The 23,527-nt window shown below is 38.7% G+C and overlaps 1 protein-coding gene across 5 annotated transcripts in view; it reads left to right on the top strand.

Annotated features, from left to right (window-relative positions):
* The window catches only part of FOCAD (focadhesin), a 303,578-nt gene that overhangs the window by 204,900 nt on the left and 75,151 nt on the right, over positions 1–23,527 (top strand). For all 5 annotated transcript variants that reach the window (XM_086414321.1, XM_086414322.1, XM_086414319.1 and 2 more), the window contains 2 exons: positions 13,115–13,207; positions 20,419–20,507. In XM_086414321.1, coding sequence (XP_086270447.1) covers positions 13,115–13,207; positions 20,419–20,507 — 182 coding nt within the window. The remainder of the gene's footprint in view (positions 1–13,114; positions 13,208–20,418; positions 20,508–23,527) is intronic.

Raw genomic sequence — 23,527 nt, 5'->3', positions numbered from 1 at the left:
TGAACAGGGAGGCCTGGAATGCTGCAATTCATGGGGTCACAAAGAGTCGGACCTGACTGAGCGACTGAAGTGAATTAAACTGATGCTACCCATATTAGTTTTATATATTTGGTTAGAATTGAAATTATGTAAATCTTTGTTTAATACAATGTCTTTAACAAAGGAAGGAAGATCTGGGGAGAGTAGTGATTCTCTGGGAAGAAGAGAAGTTTAATTTCGTAAACGAAGAAAAACAATAGGTAATTTCTAGATTTGTTCTCCCTATTATCTTATTCGTTGTTATGGAGAAGAAAGAGATTTGGTACTTTTTTGTTCTTTAAAGCTGTGTACTTAACGTGGATAACCAACATGTTAACTCTTAAGGGAAGCCTGAATTTAAAAGTCGCTATCATAACAGATGGAGAAGGGAATGGCTTCCCATTCCAATATTCTTGCCTGGAAAATCCCATGGACAGAGGAGCCTGGCGGGCTACAGCCCTTGCAATCACAGAGTCAAACACAACTGAGTGACTAACACTTTTGCTTTCATCATAACAGAAACAAGGAAAAGTGTTAATGTAGGGGTGGCAGAAGACATCTGATAAATTAAGCAAATGATATCAGAACTTGTGAGGTGCACCTTAGTTTTGTGAACAGAGAAAATATTTGAGTTATGATACTTGTTGCTTGTATTATAGAATGCCTGTGGACGGAGGAGCCTGGTAGGCTGCAGTCCATGGGGTCGCTAAGAGTCGGACACAACTGAGTGACTTCACTTTCACTTTTCACTTTCCTGCATTGGAGAAGGAAATGGCAACCCACTCCAGCGTTCTTGCCTGGAGAATCCCAGGGATGGGGAAGCCTGGTGGGCTGTCATCTAAGGGGTCGCACAGAGTCGGACATGACTGAAGCAACTTAGCAGCAGCAGCAGCAGCAGAAAATTTCAAAGAGATGAGAAAAGGTCATAATTTTAGGAGTTACTTGGAAGTTGCATTAGACAGAATTCTGCTGCATCTGTGGCAGGATTTTGGGTTGGATTTATCTTCTGCTTACTATAATTCATTTTTTAAAAAGGTAGAGAGAGAGAATGACCAAGCAGTTTCTCAGAGTATCTGGCAACAAATAATAAAAAATTTAAGAGCTAGTTAATGAGAATAACAATTGCAATAATAATAACTCATAACCAGCTCAGGCACTTTAAAGTTTGCCGTGCATATGTTCATTCGTTTAATCTCTATATTCACACTGTGAGATTGGTACTGTTTATGTACTAGACACACATAAGTAGAAGAGCCTGGAAATTGAACCCAAAAAGTATGATTTCACAGTTCTTGATTCTGTCTTATTTTTAAAGTCTGTCATCATAGTTTCAATTTGTTGATTAATTTACCCATGGATGGACGTTTGGGCTGTTTCTACTTTTTCCAGATTATGACTGAAGCTGCTATAGACGTTACTATACAGGTGTATATGTGGACATCTATTTTAATTTCTCTTGATTAAATAACTACATACGAGTGGACTTGCTAGGTCTTTGGGTGAGTAAATATGAAAACCCAACTGTTTTTCCAGTGACTGTCCCACTTTGAAGGCCCACCAGCAGCATAAGGAAGTTCTGGTTGCTCTCCCTCCTTGCCAGTGCTCAATATGGTCAGTTCTTAAAATTTAGCAGTTCTCATAGTGGTTAGTGGTTTTCCTTTTGTGGTTTTTAATTTGTGTTTTTTTAATGACTACTGATGTTGAGCTGCTTTTCATGTATTTATTCACATCATGGAGTGTTGTGTTCTTTTGCCCATTTTAAATCCAGGTTTTTGTTTTCAAATGAGAATTCTTTATATATTCTGGATATAAGTTTGTTTTTTTTTAATTAGAAATGTGTCTTGCACATGTTTTTACCTACTCTCTAACTTGTCTTTTTATTTCCTGAATAGTGTCTTTTGAAGAGTGTCTCTTCAGTTTTGCAGAATTTATCAAGTTTTTCTTTCTTTGGTTCTTGCTTTTTGTCTTATCCAAAGTCTCAAAAACTTTCTGTTTTCTTTTTTTCCCATGTTATCTTTTTGAATTTTCAAAAAATGAGGTATAATTTATAGACTGTAGAATTCACTCATTGAATGTGTGCAAGTCAGTGGTTTTAGTGTATACACAGAGATGTAGAGCCATCACCACAGTCAATCTTAGAATATTTTCATCACAATATAAAGTAACTCTATACCCATTAGCAGTCACTCTCCATTTCCCTCACATCCCAGCCTTCATCAACCATGAGTCCACGTTTTTAAAATTTTATATTGGAGTATAGCTGATTAACAATGTGGTAGTTTTGGACAGCAGAGGCACTCCACCATATATATACATGTATCCATTTTCCCCCAAATCCCCGTCCCATCCAAGCTGCCACATAGCATGAGCAGAGTTCCCTGTGCTATATAGTAGGTCCTCGTTGGCTATCCACTTTAAATATAATAGTATGAACACGTCGATCCCAAAGTCTCCACATACATTTTAAATCAGCTTTGAGAAACTATTTTAAAAACCTGCTGTAATTTTGGTTACAAATGCACAGAATTTGTATATCAGTCTGGGAGAGAACTGATATCTTAATAATATTGAGTTTTTTAACCAGTATGCAAGGTATATTTCTCCATTATTTTAGGTCCGTGTTTTGTTGTTTTCTTACTACAAATCTTGCACCTATTTTGCTAAATTTAATAAGTACTGCACATCCCAAAGTATTTTTATGCTAGGGCAATTAGAATGTTTTTTGGTTTGTCTTTATTTCCAACTGTTCATTGATAAAATATAAACATATAATTGATACTTTTTTATGGCCTTACTCTACCTACTTATATATTCTCATAGATTTTTTGTAGATTCTTTTTGATTTTCATTGCAATGTTGTCTATGAATAGAGATTGTCTTAATGTTTTTCTTTCCAATCTGTATGCCTTTGATTTCTTTTTCTTGCCTAATTGCACTGTCTAGGGACCTTTGGTATGGTTGAATAGAAGTGGTAAGAGTAGACATTCTTATTTTGTTAACAAAATAGTCTTGGGGGAAAGCATTCAGGATGCTTAACATTACATATGATGTTATATTTACTGTTAGTATAGAGATTTTATGGATATTCTGTATCAGCTAAGTCGCTTCAGTCGTGTCCGACTCTGCGAGACTCCATAGACAGCAGCCCACCAGGCTCCACCATCCCTGGGATTCTCCAGGCAAGAACACTTGAGTGGGTTGCCATTTCCTTGTCCAATGCGTGAAAGTGAAAAAATAAAGTGAAGTCGCTCAGTCGTGTCCAACTCTTAGTGACTCTGTGGACTGCAGCCTACCAGGCTCCTCCGTCCATGGGATTTTCCAGGCAAGAGTACTGGAGTGGGGTGCCATTGCTTTCTCCTTAGGTTGATGAAGTTTCCTTTATTCCTAAATTGGGAAGTATTTTTTTTTATTATAAATAGATGTTGAATTTTGTCAAATGGGTTTTTTCTGCATTTGTTGAAATGATTATATACTTTTTTCATTTGTTAGTAGGATGAATTATTTTGATTAATTTTTATAATGTGAAGCAAATCTGCATTCCTAGGATAAACTCCACTTGATTATAATATAGTATCCTATTTATTGCTGAATTTGATTTGCTAGTAATACTTTGTTAGAGGGCTTCCCAGGGGATCCTAGTGGTATGCATCCTGCCAATGCATAAGACATATAAGAGATGTGAGTTCAATCCCTGGGTTGGGAAGATCCCATGGAGGAAGACACTGCAACCCACTCCAGTATTCTTGCCTGGAGAACCCCATGGACAGAGAAGCCTGGTGGGCTATATAGTCCATAGGATCACACAGAGTCAAACCCAACTGGAGTGACTTAGCACTCACATTTTATTAAGGATTTTTGCCCCGTGGCACCTATGAGGGATATGGTTTTGTGGTTTACTTGTGCTATCTTTGCCTGATATGTTATCAGGATAATGCTCTCCTAGTAATTTTTCCTTAAGTGGTAGAATTTTCTAGTGAAAAGTCTGGGCTTGGAGTTTGCTTTAGGAAAGTTTGTAACTATGAATTCAAGTTACATAATATATGAGACTATTTACACTATCTATCCATTCATCCCCACTAATGCTGAAGAGGGAATTTCGGTGGCACAGCATACCTGGCAGTTAGTGTGTATCTCTCCTTTTTAAAAGTGTGCACTTCATAAAATCAGGGAGTTTGTTTTGGCCATATGTAGTTCCAGTGGTTGGTATTCCTGGCACATAGTAGACACTTTATAAATTATTTTAATCCTTTCGAAACTTGGGTGTGTCTTATATTTTACATGTGCATTTAGTGGGATCATTTCCTTTTTCCAGAAATGTTGCAATTAAATTGATGGTGAATCTAATAATTGTTGAGATCTTACTAGGAAATGACATTATTGTCATTTGAACAAGCTATTATAAACTGTGTTGTTATTCATTTATATGGTTTAGCCTCCCCTCTCTGCCAAAGTTTACATATACCTATAGGATATTCTATAGCCCTAATGCATACAACTATAGATGAGTGAGTGAGTGAATGAATGGGTAAATGAATATTCAAATGCTCTGCTCTTCATTTTTTTAAGTGTATTTTGCTCCATGGAATTGTCAATAGTTCTCAATAATGACATTAGTTAAATCAAGTATATTCAGTGTCTTGGAGAACTAGCTGTTTAATCTGTGATAAATTATTTAACACCCTTCTTTCTAAAAACTGTTTTTGTTTAAAATTGAAACTCTCCCTTGTACTTTGAGAAGACTCACGGACCTAAGTCTGAATTGGGTTTGACCTGACCTACCAGGGGTAGTTTAGATTTCTCTGAAACTGAAGTGCCCTTGCTCTCTTTGCTCCTTTGAAAAGGGGACCAGCAGGGGTCATTTCAGACCTACTAGAGCTTCTTCAAGCTCCTCCTCTGCCCTGATTTATGAGTACTTCTTCTCATCCTGAGACTGACTTGGCTCCATTTGATGAGGAAGCTGAAGGTGAATGACATGTCTCTTTCCCTGGAAGTTGCTGCCTGTCTTGTCATCCTTTGGCATTTCTAACTCTGACATGACACTCTCCCCTAAATTGGATGATACTGATTTGTCCCTGGATGAGAATGGCAGCCTTGCTTCATTATTTCCTACATCTTCGGGCACATGCAAATTTTCCCAGTCCTGCTGCTGCTACCTAACCATATATCTGCCTTAGCACTAGGGAATGAGCTCTTTTTTCATCTTTTTTTTCAGCGAAACCTTTATTGGGCTTATTGCCGGCACTACTCTGAAAGAGATTTTTTTCTTCTTTCTTTCTTTTGAAATTGATCATCACTTGTTTATTTTACCTTGTAAGTTATTTTTTTTTCTTCTGCCTTCTTTACATTTTCCCCTAGATACCCAAAAGTACATGGGCTATAACCCATCATTTCCCCTTTTCTTTCAGTACCTTCTTTATTTAAAAACGTATTTCTTGTGAAAAGCATGGAGCGTGTTAGCATTCATGCAATAAGAAACAATTAGACAAAAATTTTGAATAATAATTGGGAGAAGTGGTATCTGTGCTTGTTACACATTCCCCTTAGAAAACACTGTGAAAAGTATGGTTTGCTATATTTTAGAGACTCTGTAATTACTGTGCAATGTGAGTTGTTATGGTAACAGGGTTTTCCCCCTTCCTATTAAATAACAGAGTAAATGGTTGCTTGAGACATGATTGAATTGTCAGCTTTCAAGCTAATGTTATCCTGATGGGAAAGGGGAGTTGGGGGAGAGAAGAGAGACTGAGGTAGAGAGAGAAAGTGGGAGGGAGGGAGGAGAGAGAGAGTTTAAAATGTCCAGAAAGCACCTACAAAGTGACGAGTGTCATTCTCCTTTAAAAATGTGTCCGTCACAAGCCCTCCCTTCTTGTCTTCCAGTCAGTATTTGTCAGGGGACGGGAATAACAAAAAATTATTCTGTGTAAACAAGATTACTATTGACAGACAACTGAAGCCTGTGCTTTCTTATTTATATACAGTGGAACATTGAGCAGCCTTGGGGGTCTCTAACACTAAGTACAAATGGTTTTTCTTCTGGGAATGTGGGAGGAGTGTGCATATGTCACAGACCAAATGCAGTGACTCAGTATTGGTGTGTCTGGGTAGCAACTGAAGTTAAATGCTTTTATTCTTTTGATAATAAGATATACATCTGGGAAACGTGAAAACGCCTTACTTTGTGAGATTGAGGTTTTAAAATCCATAGCAAACACTTGACCTGTCAGTTTTACATGCTGTTCTACCTCGTCCCATTCCAGTTTCATAGTCAACCTCCCCAAAGCTTGACTTACACGATTTAAGTTATTTGATGAAGGGCTGTTGAAATGACTATTTTCTTATAAATGAATAAGTATATTTGTTAAGACCACTCAGGAGGCAGAGAACATTACCAAACTTCTAGGCAATGTATTCTGAACAGTAAATTATCAAATTAAGTGGCTTCCCTGGTAGCTCAGACAGTAGAGTATTTGCCTGCAGTTCAGGAGACCCAGGTTCAGTCCCTGGGTCAGGAAGATCCCCTGGAGGAGAAAATGGCAACGCACTCCGGTCTTCTTGCCTGGAGAACCCCGTGGACAGAGGAGCCTGGCGGGCTACAGTCCATGGGGTAGAATAGAGTCAGATGCAACCGAGCAGCTAAGCACGCACGTACATAGTCCCTTCAAGTAAAGTATGTGTCCATGGGGAAACTAGATCTCCTTTTTCATTCTGTCTTTTGACATTTGCTCTACGTTTGTGAATTGTGTTTCTAAGCAGGATATTCTCTGTTTAGCTAGCATTTCAGGTATATGTCACTAGAACTTGTGTGATACTAATTAAAATGTTTGGTTAGGAAATTTCAAACTGTAAAGTTTATAATACTCACTTTAAATTTCGCTTTGTCACTCACTGTGTTTTTAACTGGAATGAAACACTTCCCAGCCAGAACATTTTGAACATGTTTTGTAAAATTTCAAATAATCATATCCTCAACAACTTGTATTAGAATTTGGCTGTGCCTATTAAAATGGTTTTCTAACATTGTGTTTTCACACATCATAACTCTCTGTGATTACTTGTTTATGATAGTGTAGTTTTCACATGACAAGATTTTGCCGTAAAGCGAACACTGTATATTTAATGTGGTTAAGCTCAGCAGGTCTTTAAGGGAACATTTATGTGTGAGACACTGTTGTGGGTTCATTGTCTGTGAGAGGGATTCCAGGGTGAATAGAATATGATCTCTGCTCTTAGGTTGGTATGATTAGTGTCCAATCACAAAAAAATGCCACCTGTTGAGTATAACAGGAGAGGTGTAGAATAGTGTACTGGAAGTGTAGGGATGGGAGAAATATTTTAGAAAGTAGAGATGAGAGGAAGGAACACAGGACATTCAAAGCCATGGAAGCAATCAGGGAACATGAAGGTCTTAAAGAGTGTTGGACAGGCTTGGAAATTGGTTTATAACCTAAGTGAACCAGAATACAGATTAAATGAAAGAGGAGCAGAAAGTAAGTGGGGGAACTGGTTAAGGATCTTAGCCAGCAGAGTTCTCACATAACAACAAATTATTTCTTAAAGTAAATGGTGTACTTTTAATTTTAAAATACTTTGGACATAGCATAGAGGAATTTTGGACTTTATTCTTTAATGAACCATCAAAGGTTTTTTGAAAAATTCTGAGTTAATGTAATAGTAGCAACATCGTTCAGGATGTATTAGAAGGAAGGAAGATTTTAGACTGTTAAGAGATGAGCTAGATGGCCTCAATAATTAAGACAGGAATTAGGACTAACTCAGTGAGGAAGAAGGAGAAGGCAATAGCACCCCACCCCAGTACTCTTGCCTGGAAAATCCCATGGACGGAGGAGCCTGGTGCGCTGCAGTCCATGGGGTCGCACAGAGTCGAACACGACTGAGTGACTTCACTTTCACTTTTCACTTTCATGCATTGGAGACAGAAATGGCAACCCACTCCGGTGTTCTTGCCTGGAGAATCCCAGGGATGGGGGAGCCTGGTGGGCTGCCGTCTATGGGGTCGCACAGAGTTGGACACGACTGAAGCGACTTAGCAGCAGCAGCAGTGAGGAAGAAAGTAGGGACAAGCGCAGTGAACATTTCAGAGGCAGAGTTGACAGTTGAGTTGGAGGCAAGGGAGAAGTCCAGGATAAATCAGAAGTTTCAGATCTGGGTGACTGCAATATTGATAGGGTAATGTTGATAGAGGAATGATAAGAGGGAGAGTGGCTTTTGAATGATGATGCAAAGAAGTGTACAGAGTGTATTAGATAGTGGGAGGTGAATGTTTGAGAAGTACATGTTCTAAAAGTGGTCATTTTCAAACTATGTATTTTAAATTTTATTTTATTGAGTTATGTATATATGGTAGGTTTCTCCCATTTTAGTGTATAGTTCTATGAATTTTGAGAAGTGAACATATTCATCTAATCAGTACCACAGTCAAGATAAAGACAGTTCCAGTACCCTAAAATCGCCCCATACCCCTATGCAGTCAGCCCCTCATGTGCTCCCCCATCTCCTGACAACCACTGATCTCTCTTATATGCCTCTAGTTAAAACTGCATTTTAAAGAATTCTAAGGACCACCACAGGCTAAGAGATGCAGGTTCTGTCCCTGGGTTGGGCAGATCCTCTGGAGAAGGAACTAGCAACCCCCTTCAGTATTCTTGCCTTTGAGCATCCCGTGGACAGAGGAGCCTGGTGGGCTGTACAGTCCACGGGGTCGTAAAGAGTCAGACACGACTGAGCATGCGTGCATGAGCACTCACGAGGGCCCACCGAGGGTAGACTGAGATGATCATGAGGGCTGAGCACCCAGCCCCCAACCTTCCTCCTTACTTCCTCTGACAAATTCTGCTTCTCTGATTCATGCTTTATATATTGGCATTTTACTTAACATTTGGGGTGAGGTGGAAAAATTACATAACTAAATACTTGAAAACTATTATTCTACAGTCTAAATGATACCACTCTGAGCCACCAGTATCTCTTACCTATAGTTTTGCAGGTGCCTCTGAGCAGATTTCTCTGCTTTGACCTTTGCCCACTATAGTCTCTTCTCAACAGAACAGTCCATAAGATCCTTTTCAATGTAGATTAGATCATATTGTCTCAAAACCTCATAATGACTCCCCCTTTAGTGAGAGTAAAGGCAAGTCCTGAGGACTGACCTAGAAGGCCATCCTTTCTCCTGTTGACTCACCAGCCCTCTCTCTTTCCACTCTCCTCTCTACTTCTCTGTCTGTGCTCATCATACTGGCCTCCCTTCTGTTCCTAAAACAGTGAGCCATGCAGTCACTTTAGGGACTTTTGCCTTATCTTTTATTTTGTTTTTTGATTGAATTAAAAGTCACGTAACATCATACTAACCATTTTAAGGCTTAAAGTGTGTACATCAGTGGTATTTAGTACCTTTTCAGTGAGTAACCATCACCGCTATCTAGCTCTGAAACCTTTTCATCACCGTCAAATGAGACCATGTATATACTAAATGTTCCCTCCCACTTCTTCATTTCCCCATCCCTGGCAACCACTAAGTTGCTTTCTATCTGTATGGATTTCCCTGTTCTGGACATTTCATATAAACAGAATCATATAATATGTGACCTTTCGTGTCTGGTTTCTTTCACTTTCACATCATGTTTTCAGGGTACATCCATGTTGTAGCCTGCTTTAGTACTTCGTTCCTTTTTATGGCTGAATAACATTCCATTGTGGATATATCATTTTTTTGTTCATCCATTTATTCTTTCATGAACAAATTCATTTATGGGTTATTTCTGCCTTTCACCTCTTGTGAAAGTGCTGCTTTAGCATATATTACAGTATTTGTTTGAATATGTATTTTCAGTTCTTTTCAGTATATACCTAGGAGTGGGACTGTGTGTGAGTCTGTGTGTGCGCATGCTCAGCCGTGTCTGACTCTTTGCAACCCTGTGGACGGTAGCCCACCAGGCTCTTCTGTCCGTGAAATTTTCCAGGTAAGAATACTGAAGTGGGTTGCCATTTCCTTCTTGAGGGGATCTTCCCAACCCAAGGATTGAACCCATGTCTCGAGTCTCCTGCATTTGCAGCAGATTCAAGCCCAGGAGTGGCATTGCTGAGTCATAATTCTATGTCTAACTCTTTGAGGACCCACCAAACTGTTTTCCATAGCAGCTGAGCCATTTTCCATTCCCACTAGCGCTTTCCTTTGTTTTTACATCTTCATCTTCAAGTTTTCACTCAGGCTTCACCTTCTGAATGAGATACACTGATCACCCTATTGGTCCTGTAATCAGCTTCTGTCCCCACTCTGGCCTTATTATCCTTCTTTCCCCCCTTTCTTCTATTTGCATATTTCCATAATGTGGTCTCTTCTTTTAGACACATGCAGTAATGTTTCATTATACTTAGTACTACCTCTTATACACAGAAACTCTTACTCTTTCCTAAATCATAGAACCTGCTCACCTCAGCAGTCCATCAGACACCTGTCATTGCATGGGTATGCAGAGTTAGTCTTAGAAAAAGTATATTGCACATGTTAATTAAAACTTAGTGCACAGTGCTTGAGAACCTTGCTTTATCATCTGTTGAATAACAGGGTTGAAACGTCATGATTTGGAACTTGTTTGTTGATTGGCTTTCCTTCAAAGGCTTCTCACAAGTATAGCAAATGATACATGATTTTCATACTTTAAAATGCTAATTATATTTGTCAGCCTAGAGACATTAACCTATATGGGAGGGTTATGTGTTGAATTGGAACGGGATCCTAAAATCTGTTTGTGTTAAAAATGGTCAAGAAAGTCTCTTGTGTCTGTAGCACAGCTGGAGAGTAAGGGCATGGCTGTATGCAAGCCGCTTCCCTAAGTCTCTCTTCTGTAAGGGAAAAAGTGAGAAAGTGCATTTTACAGGAGATTGGCCCCAGCTAACTCCACAGAACACAAAGACTAGGTATAATCTCAGGAAACCTGGGGAGTTCAGGCTGGTGTCTAGGCTCAAGCCTGACTGCCTCCCTGCACCTACCCTCAGATGTGGTCTGAGTAGCAGCAGGAGGAGTAGCTTTAACCTTCAGTTTATAACCTCCTTTTAAATAGGTTTCCTGGCATGAGCGTCTTTGTTCTTAGAAGCTTGACATTTGATTTGCTTATTTACTTTTGCATTTTTTTCATACTACTTTCTTTTCTTAACTCAAGAAGCAATTGAGATCATTGTCTTTCCAAAAACATTCAATGCTGTCTTTGCCAATTTGCCGAGACTTGAGCTTCCCAGGTGGGTTCGATCCCCGGTCAGGAAGATCCCCTGAAGGAGGGCATGGCAACCCACCCCACTGTTCTTGCCTGGAGAATCCCATGGACAGAGGAGCCTGTCAGTCTATGGTCCATAGGGTCGCAAAGAGTCAGACACGCAAAGAGTCAGACACGACTGAGCGACTTAGCACACAGCACGTGGATATTCTCAGTTGTGCAGTGATGTCCGTGGATTATTTGGCAGCAAAATTTTAAGATATTTTGAAGTTCTGAAGAGGTAAAAGTTTTAGTTGTGGTGTTGGTTTTCTTTCTGTGTAATCCAAATCTCAAAATAGAACTCAAAGATTGTTCATCTATTTTATGGAAAGAAAACAGAATTGATAGGAAAAAAGTTAAAGGGAAGTCCCCACATTTTGGAAACAGAGAGCAAGGTCAAGGGCTAATTAGTGCCTCCTCAGCTTCCTGAACAATGAGAGAGGAAGCAGGAATTGGTGGGTTCATTCTTTCAAGGAGTTTTGCTAATATGTTGACAAGGCTCCCCCTACTCTACTTGACAGAATGAGTACTTAACCAGAAAAGCAAGAAACCTGTCTTTATAATTTTTTTAAGTTTATTTCATGATCTGAATATCTCTTTCATACTGTTTGAGTATCTGATTTTTAAAAAAGAAGCAATGGGATGAGGGGTGTAGATTTCAGACAGAGCTGATCTCTTTGTTCCCACAGACGCTTCATAATCTATTTATGTCCATTTGTGACTCTCTCTGCCCATTTCTGAACCCTCTGCAGTCACTGATCGATTTATAATCCTCATATCCTTCCAGAGTCCCTTGCTTGTTGTAGCCCCACACTGAGACAGGGATGAAAGAAAATGTCAGAAGCCATGGAAACCAACCCGGTTCAGAGAGGCTGTTCTCTTCCCTATCACAGAGCACTTGAGAAAATTAATTCCTGTTGTATAGTAAAAATCTCCGTAAACACTGTAGTTATCATGATCCTGGGGCAATCATATAGAAATTTGTCCTTTTTGTGTGTTTGTTGTTATTGTTTGTCTGCGAGACACAGACTAAGTTTCCGTTGTTTGAGTTTAGATGAGATGAGTTACAGGAAACATGAAATGTGATGCACTGTGACTGTTTTTTTCTTGAGTGATCTTTCTTTAACAGAAGCAGACCTTGGCAAGATTTGTTGCAAGATAGCCGTATACTAATAGGTAGAAACAGAAATGACTATGAAAACCAGATGTTTTGTCTGGGCCTGTCTTCAGAAACAGGATTTCAGTGTTGGCATATATCATTTTTCTCTTGTTTACCCACACTGATTAAAGGGCATTTATCTAGTGGTGTGCACAATTGCTGTGTGCGGGACTCATTTGCATGCTCTTACCACGACGGTTTCTACACAACATGATATTTCTGTTGGCAATTTAAGGTTATTACTTCAGAAACTGTCATACTGGAAGTCCAGGATGTGAGCAATATTTATTTTTATTTAAAATTACTAGGGGGATTTGTTAGACAAAACCTAGTTTCCTGACATTGACAAGAGGCTTTCTACAGTTTCTCCCTAATTTTCAAAGACATATTTGTATTACACATGCATCTTACCTTGTGGTCATTGTAGGATTTTATTTGCTTTAATTTAGAAAATTCCAGGCTTATTTTATTTTGTCTTTGCAGGACTCTAAACTCCTCTCCTTTGAAAATCTCCAAAAGATCTTATTTGCGGTTATGATCCTAGACAGATTTGGTTTGTTTTAGAATCTAAACCATTGAAATGAAGGGGAAGAAAGAGTTCCTGATACAGTTTTTATTTTATTCTGTTTTAATATTGTGCAGCCTGATTTCTGGTACATTTTCCCCACAGGTTCATATCCAGCCTTCCGAGTGGCACCGGGCAATTTTTCTCCCCCAGGCCTGGCTCGCGTATATGACTCGTGCTTATCATGCCATTTTACAGGTAATGAAATCATGGGATGGCTTGCTTTAAAGCCTATCTCTTTTTAAAGTTTTACTGCAAATATGTATTTAATGTAAAAGCACTTAGGAAAATAGCATTATCAAAAATGCAGCTGTTTTCTTCTTTCTGACTTATAGTAATGCAAATCTGTGGCATCTAGAAAAATGGTACAGATGAATCTATTTGCAGGGCAGGAATAGAGACACAGACTAAAGAATGGACATGTGGATTCAGGCAGGGAATGGGAGGGTGGGACAAATTGGGAGATTAGGTTTGACATATATACCCTACCATGTGTGACATAGGTGGCTAGTGGAAAGCTGTTTTATTGCACAGGGAGCTCAGCTGAGTGCTCTGTGATGACCAAGAGAAGTAGGATGATGGTAGGTTAGAGGGAGGTTCAAGAGGGATGGGAAATATATATACATATAGCTGATTCACTTCATTGTACAGCAGAAACGAACATGTTTTAAAGTGATTGCTGCTAAGTCCCTTCAGTCGTGTCCAACTCTGTGCGACCCCATAGATGGCAGCCCACCAGGTTCCCCCATCCCTGGGATTCTCCAGGCAAGAACACTGGAGTGGGTTGCCATTTCCTTCTCCATTTAAATCCTTTAAAGTGATTATACTCCAATAAAAAATGCAATGGTTATTTTTGCTCATAAAGGAATGTGAAGCATACATATATAACTGCACTTAAATTTTAAATGTGATGCCCCCCCACATGTGTGTTCCATCCAGAGCTCCCTCTTGAAAGCTGCTCTCCTGTGTCCTGCTGCTTGGTGAATGTCTGTTATTGTGCCTGATGTGCCCCATGGCTGGCCCACAGCACCTCAACTTGAGTACATCCCAGACTGAGTTATCGTCTTGTACCTGCCCCCTCTCCATCTAGACTTGCTTATGTCTCCAGCTTTATGTCTTCACCCTTCCCCTGCATTTTCAACCTTGCTCAATTTCTTTGTTTTCCTAAACACAGCATGTCTTCCCTAACCTCTTAATTTTTCAGTTCCCCAACCAGGGATCGAACCTAGGCCCCCTGCATTGGGAATGTAGGGTCTTAGCCACTGGACCACCAGGGAAGTATACCCTAACCGTTTGACTTTTACCTACACTGTTCTTCTATTGCAGAACTGCCACTTCCCTTTGCCTAGTCAAGGCTCTTTTGCAGCTTTTCCCTTTTTGTCAAATTCCAGGAGTAAGTTTCACTTTGTATGTATAGTCAGTCATGGTGGTTTAAGGGGCACATGTTGGAATGGCAAATTTCTACTTGTTCTTTGTAGTTTTATCTGGGTGCCTCTCCTCTCCCCCCAGGGTTGTCTGTCCCTCGCATATGTTTCCTTAGAACCCACGCTTCCCTTTAGAAGCCCTCATCACCTCAGTTATGTGTCCAGGGTCTCCCTCCAGTTGTCTTTCTTCCTTACGGTCAGAAGCTGTTTTCCTATCTGTTGTCTCTCCAGAACCTGACATATCTAAAACATAGTAGGTACTCACTAAATAAATGAATTATGCTTAATTTGACTTCTTTTATTCCAATAATATTGTAAGTTATAGTTTATGAATTTCAAAAATTAGAAATAATTTTAACCAGTTTGGGAATATATAAACATTTAACAATATGAGAAAAAAAAAAAAAAAAAAACTACTAACTTAATCCTTTTTCCTAGCTTAAAATTCATTGTTAAGGATGATAGGAAAAAAAAAATCTAAATTACTTAAGAAATTGATGGCCCCAAATAAGATTTTCATGAAGTCTTAAGAAATAAGGTGTTGTGGTTAAATATAACAGGTGCCCCCAACCTCCGGGATCTAATGCCTGATGATCTGAGGTGGAGCTGATGAAATCACAATAGAAATAAAGTACACAATAAATAGAATGTGCTTGAATCATCCCAAGACCACCTTCCTCCTACCTTCTGGTCCATGAAAAGATTGTTTTCCATGAAACTGGTCTCTAGTGCCCAATAGGTTGGGGACCACTGTCCTAAAGGATGGAGGTGGGGCAGAGGAATGACTAAGCATCTCAGCACCCATGTTTGCATCTTAAAACCTTGCTACAACATATTCAGTCTTTGATGCTTTAATAGAGGATGTACTCCAATACAGGCACCTGGAAGCAGCAAGAATAACTCCTTCTCCTGCAGAATGTCCTGAGAATTTTATTTAGCTCTTAGCATAAGGAAGGTCAAATAGGACAGGATTGTGGTATAACATGGGCATCCCTGGTAGCTCAGGCAGTAAAGTATCTTCTGCAATGCAGGACACCCAGGTTCCATCCCTAGGTTGGGAAAATCCTCTGGAGAAGGGAATGGCAACCCACTCTAGTATTCTTACCTGGAGAATCCCATGGACAGGGGAGCCTGGCAAGCTACAGTCCATGGGGTCGCAAAGGGTTGTACCCAACTGAGCAGCTAAGCATACACTCATGGTATATAATATGCAGATGACAAGCAATTGATTTTTTTAAAAATACTCTATGGTTTCCTTTTCATAATAAGACCTTTAATAAATGACTAGTGTCTGCCCACCAACATGTAACATTTAGTATTTCAATTCATCTTTACAGAAGCCTTTGAAGTAGGTATTGTTAACCTCATGTAGAATGGGATTATAGATGGGAAAGCAGGGTTAGCAGGAAAGCAAAGCAAACAGCACACAACCCAACAGTCAGTAAATGAGAGAACTAGAACTTAACTTGGATTTGTCTGATTCCAGAGCCACAGCCTTTGCCACCATGTCATGCTTTTTCCCTAACACCATCATTGTGTGCCTCTGTCTCTTTGCAACTCTATGGACTGTCGTCCGCCAGGCTCCTCTGTCCATGGGGTTTCCCAGGCAAGAATACTAGAGTGGGTTGCCATTTCCTTCTGCAGGGGAGTCTTCCGTATTCACAGATAAAACTCACGTCTCCTGCTTTGGCAAGCTGATTCTTTGCCACCGAGCCACCTGGGCAGCCCAACACCATCATTAGTTGTTACAAATAATGCAAATTGGTTTAATATTTTTGAGATCAATTTATGAAAATCCAGCTGAGTATTTGTAATAATACAGGTCAATTATTCTGCCTTTTCTATTGTTGTTGGTGACAGTATGTATCTTTATATATATTTATTTATCAATTAAAATCTCTTTCCTTTGGATTTCTAATAAGTCTAGTTCCATTGAGAATTGGTGATTAAGAGGTGAAACTCAAAGTAGGGGCTGTAAAAAAATTTTCAGTATTATTTTAAAAGTAAAGCCATCTCGTACACAGGGTTATTGTTATCATCTTTCTAAATTCCATATACGTTAGTATACTGTATATGTATGGAACAGTCTTATGGACTCTGTGGGAGAGGGAGAGGGTGGGAAGATTTGGGACAATGGCATTGAAACATGTAAAATATCATGTATGAAACGAGATGCCAGTCCAGGTTCAATGCACGATACTGGATGCTTGGGGCTAGTGCACTGGGACGACCCAGAGGGATGGTATAGGGAGGGAGGAGGGAGGAGGGTTCAGGATGGGGAGCACATGTATACCTGTGATGGATTCATTTTGATATTTGGCAAAACTAATACAATTATGTAAAGTTTAAAAATAAAATTTAAAAAAATTAAAAAATTAAAAAATAAAAACATTTTCCTCATAAAAAAAAATAAAAATAAAAAATAAAAGTAAAGCCATGCTCTATAGGCTATCAGTATTATTTGATATGCTGATGCATTTTAAGTGTTCAACAGGTTGTTTTTTTTTTTTTTTTTAATAAGCCCACACACTTAAATAGAATTTACAGGATCTTAGAAGAATTAGAGCGACTGCCAAACTCCTCATCTATATCAAGAATTTCCGTCCTGGAGGATAGCTCTTTGGTACAGGAGGTGTAGTTACTTCCATCTGGTGCTAGACATGTTTTGTAGACTAGAGCATCATTTAGAGGAGCCATGTTTTATTCAATAAGCCTAGGAGACACTCTGAAAGGTACATTCTGCATTATTTCCTGGAGGTTGACTGTAATGTGAATAAGTTTGCAATTTGAACACTTCTAGTGGCTTTCGCGTGGGCATCAGCTTCTAGCCTCATCTAATTTTCCACAAGAACATGGGATTTTGAATTATAAGCATATCAAAGTGATTGACATGGGGAGGTATTTGAATTTCTTGCCATGAAGTTGAAAAATGCAGCTACAGTTTGACTGACAATTTTGAGTCCATTTTGGTAAGGTGCCGTCCAGTCGACTTGACCTTGCTCCTTTTGAGAGATGCTAAGGAGGTTAAGGTTTCCAACCTTTGTGTAAAGGGTCCTTAGGGATTATGACTATGACCTCAGACAGGACAGAGGGGTTAAAAATAGGTTGACTGAAGATACTTGTTTCCTGCATTGGTCAGCTGGCCACATAATAATCTGAAGTCAAAACCAGTCAGGAATTGTGACTACTAGTAAATCACTCTTTGACCATTTGTAAAGGTTGTTTTCAGTGTGCAAGTTTAGAATTAGGCAAACTTGCTCACTGTAATCAGCAAGTTGTAGTTACACAGGCTGAGGGTGTTTTGTTTTGTTTTTTTTTTAAGGAAGATGAATAGATAAATTAATAATTGAAATCTACAGGCCATCCAAAAATCTCAGTTCAAGGGATCATTTCAGCCTTTTCTCTCCCAACGACTGTTTGCCCCACCTCACCCCTCTTCTTAACCATAGCTGTTAACCAGAAGCAGAGGAGACTGAGTTAAATGCCACTGGATCTCATATCAGTAGGTGAAGAATTGGATGGCAAAGTGGGTCTGAATAAATAGCCTAACATTGACTGGGTGGAAGGAGTTAAAGACATTTCAGAAGAGAAGATTGAGAAGAACTGAAACTCTGAGAAAGGAATAATGAAAAATGTACTTAGTCACAATAGAGTTGTACTGATTTATGGCTACAGGAGAGATCAGAAAAGTAGACCTTCTAAAGAGGCTGCACGTATATGGGCCTTTTTGTGTTTTGTTTATTTCTGAACGATTTTTAACCTTTTAATTTCTTATCTTTTATGGAAAGCATTATGGAACGTAAATATTTTAGGAGGAAAGAGGAATGATTTAGGAAGCATAATAAACAGAGGTAGGCAATAGGCATGATTTTCTGTTTTGCTTACCCTCTTAGAAGGCTACAATCAATATTAAATATTAATGTCTTCCCAGTTTGACCATCTCTGATACCTTGCTCCAAGAGACAGAGGGAGAATGAAAAGGTCAGAATTCTATCATTGGAAACACAGAGGCGGGGATGGACACTGACTGAAGTAAATAAAAACTATGAAGGACGTGAACAGAATGCCCACCAGATCTCAGTGTGCTGAACTGGTGAGCCCCAGGGCACTGTGTGCTGGAGGTTGTGCAAAATACAGCGCCTCCTTAGCTGGATAAATTGTCCTTGTCCTTGTCAATGAGCTTACAGGCTAGTAACAAGAGTGTATAAGAGAAATACAGGGACATGCAACTGTATAGTCTGGATATTACATTTTGGGGAACTTTTTACTCTTTGAGAGTATGCAGATTAAAACTATGAATTACTTCAAGAAGGTTTTATATACATATATATTCATGAGAGAATAGCTTATAAGAAGATAATAAGGGGGATTTGTTTTCTACAGCAGACCTGATAATGGTAGTAATTATTCCCAGTCACTATACTAAATAGACACTTTTTCACATTATTTAATGTGATACTGTAATACCATAAGTCAGGTGTTTGCTATATTTTACAAATGGAAACTGAAGCTTGGAGAGGTGAAGTGACTTGCCCAAATTTACACAGCACACAAATAGAAATGCCATTAGGTCAGGACATCATGATTTCAGAACCCACATCCTTAACCTAAAGCTGTATTGCTTCCCTCTCTAGAATATATAGAGAGATACGTTTTTCTTCTGTAGAGCACATCCTACAACTCTAAAATCAACAAGAAAAATCAACCAATAGAAAAATGAACAGAATAAGAAACCCGAATAGTCTTTAAACATTTGGAAAGATGCTTAATCTCAGTAAACAGTAAAATGAAAATTAAAACTGTAATGGGCCCCATTTTCACACTCCCCAAAATGGTAAGAATGTAAAAGCCTGACAATCCCAAATGCTGTCAAGGATGTGAGATAGCCAGAAATCGTTTACTGCTGCTAAGTCACTTCAGTCGTGTCCGACTCTCCGCAACCCCATAGACAGCAGCGCACCAGGCTTCCCCATCCCCGGGATTCTCCAGGCAAGAACACTGGAGTGGGTTGCCATTTCCTTCTCCAATGCATGAAAGTGAAAAGTGAAAGTGAAGTCGCTCAGTTGTGTCCGACTCTGTGCGACCCCATGGACTGCCGCCTACCAGGCTCCTCCGTCCATGGAATTTTCCAGGCAAGAGTACTGGAGTGGGGTGCCATCGTTTACCACTAGTGGGAACAAAAGCAACACAAACACTCCTGAAAACAGTTTAGTATTACTCTGTAATGCATACTAATAAGTTCTTGTTTGATTTAAGGTATATCAATAAACCAGAATTTTAACTACATTTAAATAATTTAACTGGTGATGCAGGAAAGGGGAAAGCATCTGATCAAAATAATTGAGTGTAAAAAAAATAAAACAGAAAATAAATATTTGAAGGTTTTGCCTTTAACAGGTTGATGATATTAACTATATATATATATATGTATATATATATATTTTTTTTTTGGCCTGGTACTGGTTGAGAATTATGTCTGTAAGTTGAGTCAAGAAATAGAAAATGTAGTGTGCAGCTGTTTGATAATAATTTTTGTTACACCTTACCTAAATCTTAAGTATTATCTACTTCTTACTCATTTTCTAACCATTCTGTTGTAATGGTGGTAATCCAATCTCGGTATTGTGTCAGGTCAAATTAGCAGCTGCTGACACAGTCAGATTATTACTATATGGAGGATTTGTTGAATGGGACCTATGAACTTCAAATCTGCTTTTAATAGATATCCCAACATTTAATGCTCTGCACTAAATTTGCCAAATATACAACTGCTCCAGGATATACTTATTTGGTGAATGTGGAAATCCCTAGCAGTCATATAATTCTCTCTCCTTACACATCCTCTGTCATAATCTGCTATCTTATCAGGAACACCTAAGGCTACTTGGGAAAGGATCCATCTGTTACCTAAGTGTTTTCCAAAGAAATTTTAAGATCATTTTGGCCATAGAGTTTGCATGCTGATGGATGCTGTGCTTTTTGCAGGGAAGGATAGGAGAACTGGATTTGCAGTTAAAACATGGAAAAGAAGGACCTGAAGAGGTGCAGTACAAAAAAAACACAGCCTGGCTCTGGTAAGGGATGGCTTTCTGTGCTCATTATTTGTCATGGGAAATGAACTGTGAAGGAGAAGGGAACTACCTTTAAAGACTTAAATGTTGGAATTTTAACTTCTCTATGAGCCTAAGTGGGCAATGGCCAAAGATGTGATGGATGTATTTTCCATCTTCTCCCCAGATAAAAGAAGGAGAGCTTTATTCATGAGTTTTATATATTTTTATTGTTTTCTTAAGCAGTGTGGAAATGGTTTGTTTTTCCCTTTTTTCCCTATAATTGATTATTTTACATGCTTTTGAATAAAGGTTGAGTATTTTTCTCACTCATTTAGTGAAAGAATACCTTCTGCTGCCCTGCTCTTCCCTCCTCAACACATCTTCATTACTAGGCACAACTTTACCATGTTAAGACTGTAATTTCTTTGGCAGACATCCCCCAGTGAATTCCCACTATATTATCTAGAAATGTGTAAGTGCTGGCACATTAAAAGCAGTTTAAAGTGTTACATAGGTTGGGATGAATACCTTGTCAGATTAATGTTACAGCAGCCTAAATCTAAGTAAAGTGCCCAGAATCTAATAAATAACTTTGCTTGTAGCCACAGATTTCTTTAATATAAAAATCTGTTCAAAGGTTACTTGGGTTTCAGTTTTTAATTTACTAACAATTGGCATATGTAGAAAAGCAGAAGCTGTGTGTGTGTGTGTATGTGTGTACTCGCATGTTTAAATAATTCTATTCTGTTATATTTCCCAGATTCATTTTAAAAATAGCCATGCAGTTTAAAACATTATGACATTGGATTTAAGATTAGAGATTAAGCATTTGGATTTTGCTTCCTATTTGCTATTTTCCTTTACACATAGTTTTAGTTTCATCTTCTGAAAATGATAATCTGGGGAGTGGTATGTTAGCTATACTTTTCCAAATATACACGGTGACATATGGAATCAAGGATGTGAGAGAGAAATGGAAGTCAAGGATAACTAAGATTTTGACTGTGAATAAGTAAAAGTATGGCATTCTCATTTACTAAGATAGAGAAAACTACAGAAAAACAGATCTATCTAGAGTAGAAATTAGATTTGAGACATGCTAACTCTGAGATGCCTAATTAGACCTACAGTTTGGAGGTATCAAGTAGGTTGTTGACTATGAGTCTAGAGTTCAGGGTGAGTTCAGGGCTGGATGTATAAATTTTGGAATCATCAGCATATCGACTGCATTTAAAATCAAGATGCTGGATGAGGTCATCTAGGGAATGAGCAAAGACAGAGAAAAAGTCAGAGGACTGAGCCCTGGAGCACTTCAACATTTAGAAGGCAGATGAAGAGGGAGCCAATAAAGCAGATGGAATATTAGTGATCGGTACTGTAGGAGGAAAACCAAGAGAGAATGGAATCTGAAAAGTCACCTTAAAAGCTTAAGGAAGAAAGTGTTTCAAGAGAAGAGCAATCAGTTGTGTCAGATACTGCTCTGAGACTGTGAAAGATGGAGACTGAGAGTTGAGCATTAGATTGGCCTCTTGACAGTCATTGTTAACCAAGAAGGAGCTGTTTTGTAGGGACAAAAGCCAAATTATAGAAGGGTCTAGAGAGAATGGAAGGAGGTAAACTTGAGTCCTAAGTATAAACTGTTCTTTTAAGTGAGTTCTGAGGTGTGAGATGCAGTGAAATGGGGCAATAGCTGGAGGGCTTCTTTTCCTAAGATGGTAGATGTTATAGTGTGTTCAGGAGCTACGGGGAGTAAGGCAAGTGGAGAAGGAAGAATTGGTGATGTGGCAGAGAAGGGAGCGTAGGGAGGGGGAGGGATCTCGTGGAGGCTGTCGCCCTGTGTAGAAGTACAGGCAGGTCATCACATGTAAATATTTCATGTTGACCAATAGAAGAATACACTGAACGCACTATACTCCATTTAGGAAGGCCAAGATTGGACAGTATGTTTTAGAGAAGTTTATTGTCAAATGGTTTTATAAAGTACAAGTTTAAGGATCATTCTGCAACTATCTGAAGAAGTTGGCTCTTAAGAATGACTCATTCTGAGAGTGCTGGATAGCTTTTATTTTAAATGCAACTACTTATAAATGCAAATATAATTTATATTTGCAAAATATTTATATAGTTATAAAAACTTTAAATTTATGAAACTCAATGTGTATAGTGAAAATATTTATGATATCCTCTTCATAATATAAATTTGTCAATGATTGTTCTTCACTTTATCTTAAGACTCTTATATGAAAAAAAATCCTATGAATATTTGAATTGAACATACCTTCCTTTTAAATCCATAAATGTAGTTTTTTTAGTTCAACTTTATAACCATGTTTTTTTTTTAATTGAGATATGATTGACATATAAAATTATATTAGTTTCATGTATATTGTAACCAACATTTAAAATTTTATTTTATATACATACATAGTGATAATGCTATTATGTATAATTTGGGAGTAATAAATTCTTGTCTTGATGAGCTCCTGTGTAGAAAAGAAAGACTGTCTTGTTCAGGCTTCTGTAACAAAAATATCATAGACCAGATGGCTTAAACAATAGAAATTCATTTCCCACAGTTATAGGAGCTGGGAAGCCCTAGATCAAGGTGACAGCCCACATGGTGCTGGTGAAGCCCTGCTTCCTAAGTTTGCTGATGGGCTGTCATCTCCTTGTAGCTTCACTTGGTGGAGAGCAGAGAGAAAGCAAGCCCTCTGGTCTGTCTTCTTAGAAGGACACTCGTCCCATTCATGAGGGCCCCACCCACTCTTATGATCTCCTAAAGGTCCCACCTCCAGATGCCATACACTCAAAGTTAAGATTTCAGTATGTCAGTTTGGAGAGGGAGACACAAACATTCAGTCCATAACAGAGTAATATAAAGGACACTTGTATACCCACCACTCAGTGTAAGAGTATATGGCAACATTGCCTATACATGAGTTACATTCACCTCCTTCCCTGTTTCTACTAAGTAATCTAAGGAATAAGAAGATGAAACTATCTTGAGGGTGAAGCCCTTTATTAAGTTCTTTCACCTTACA

This window comes from Bos grunniens, chromosome 8 (assembly GCF_055505025.1).
Source record: "Bos grunniens cultivar Pamir isolate PY7600 chromosome 8, Bosgru_T2T1.0, whole genome shotgun sequence".
NCBI classification, from domain to species: domain Eukaryota; kingdom Metazoa; phylum Chordata; class Mammalia; order Artiodactyla; family Bovidae; genus Bos; species Bos grunniens.
The sequence above is the reverse complement of the archived record's forward strand: the minus strand, read 5'-3'. Positions and strand labels throughout refer to the sequence as shown.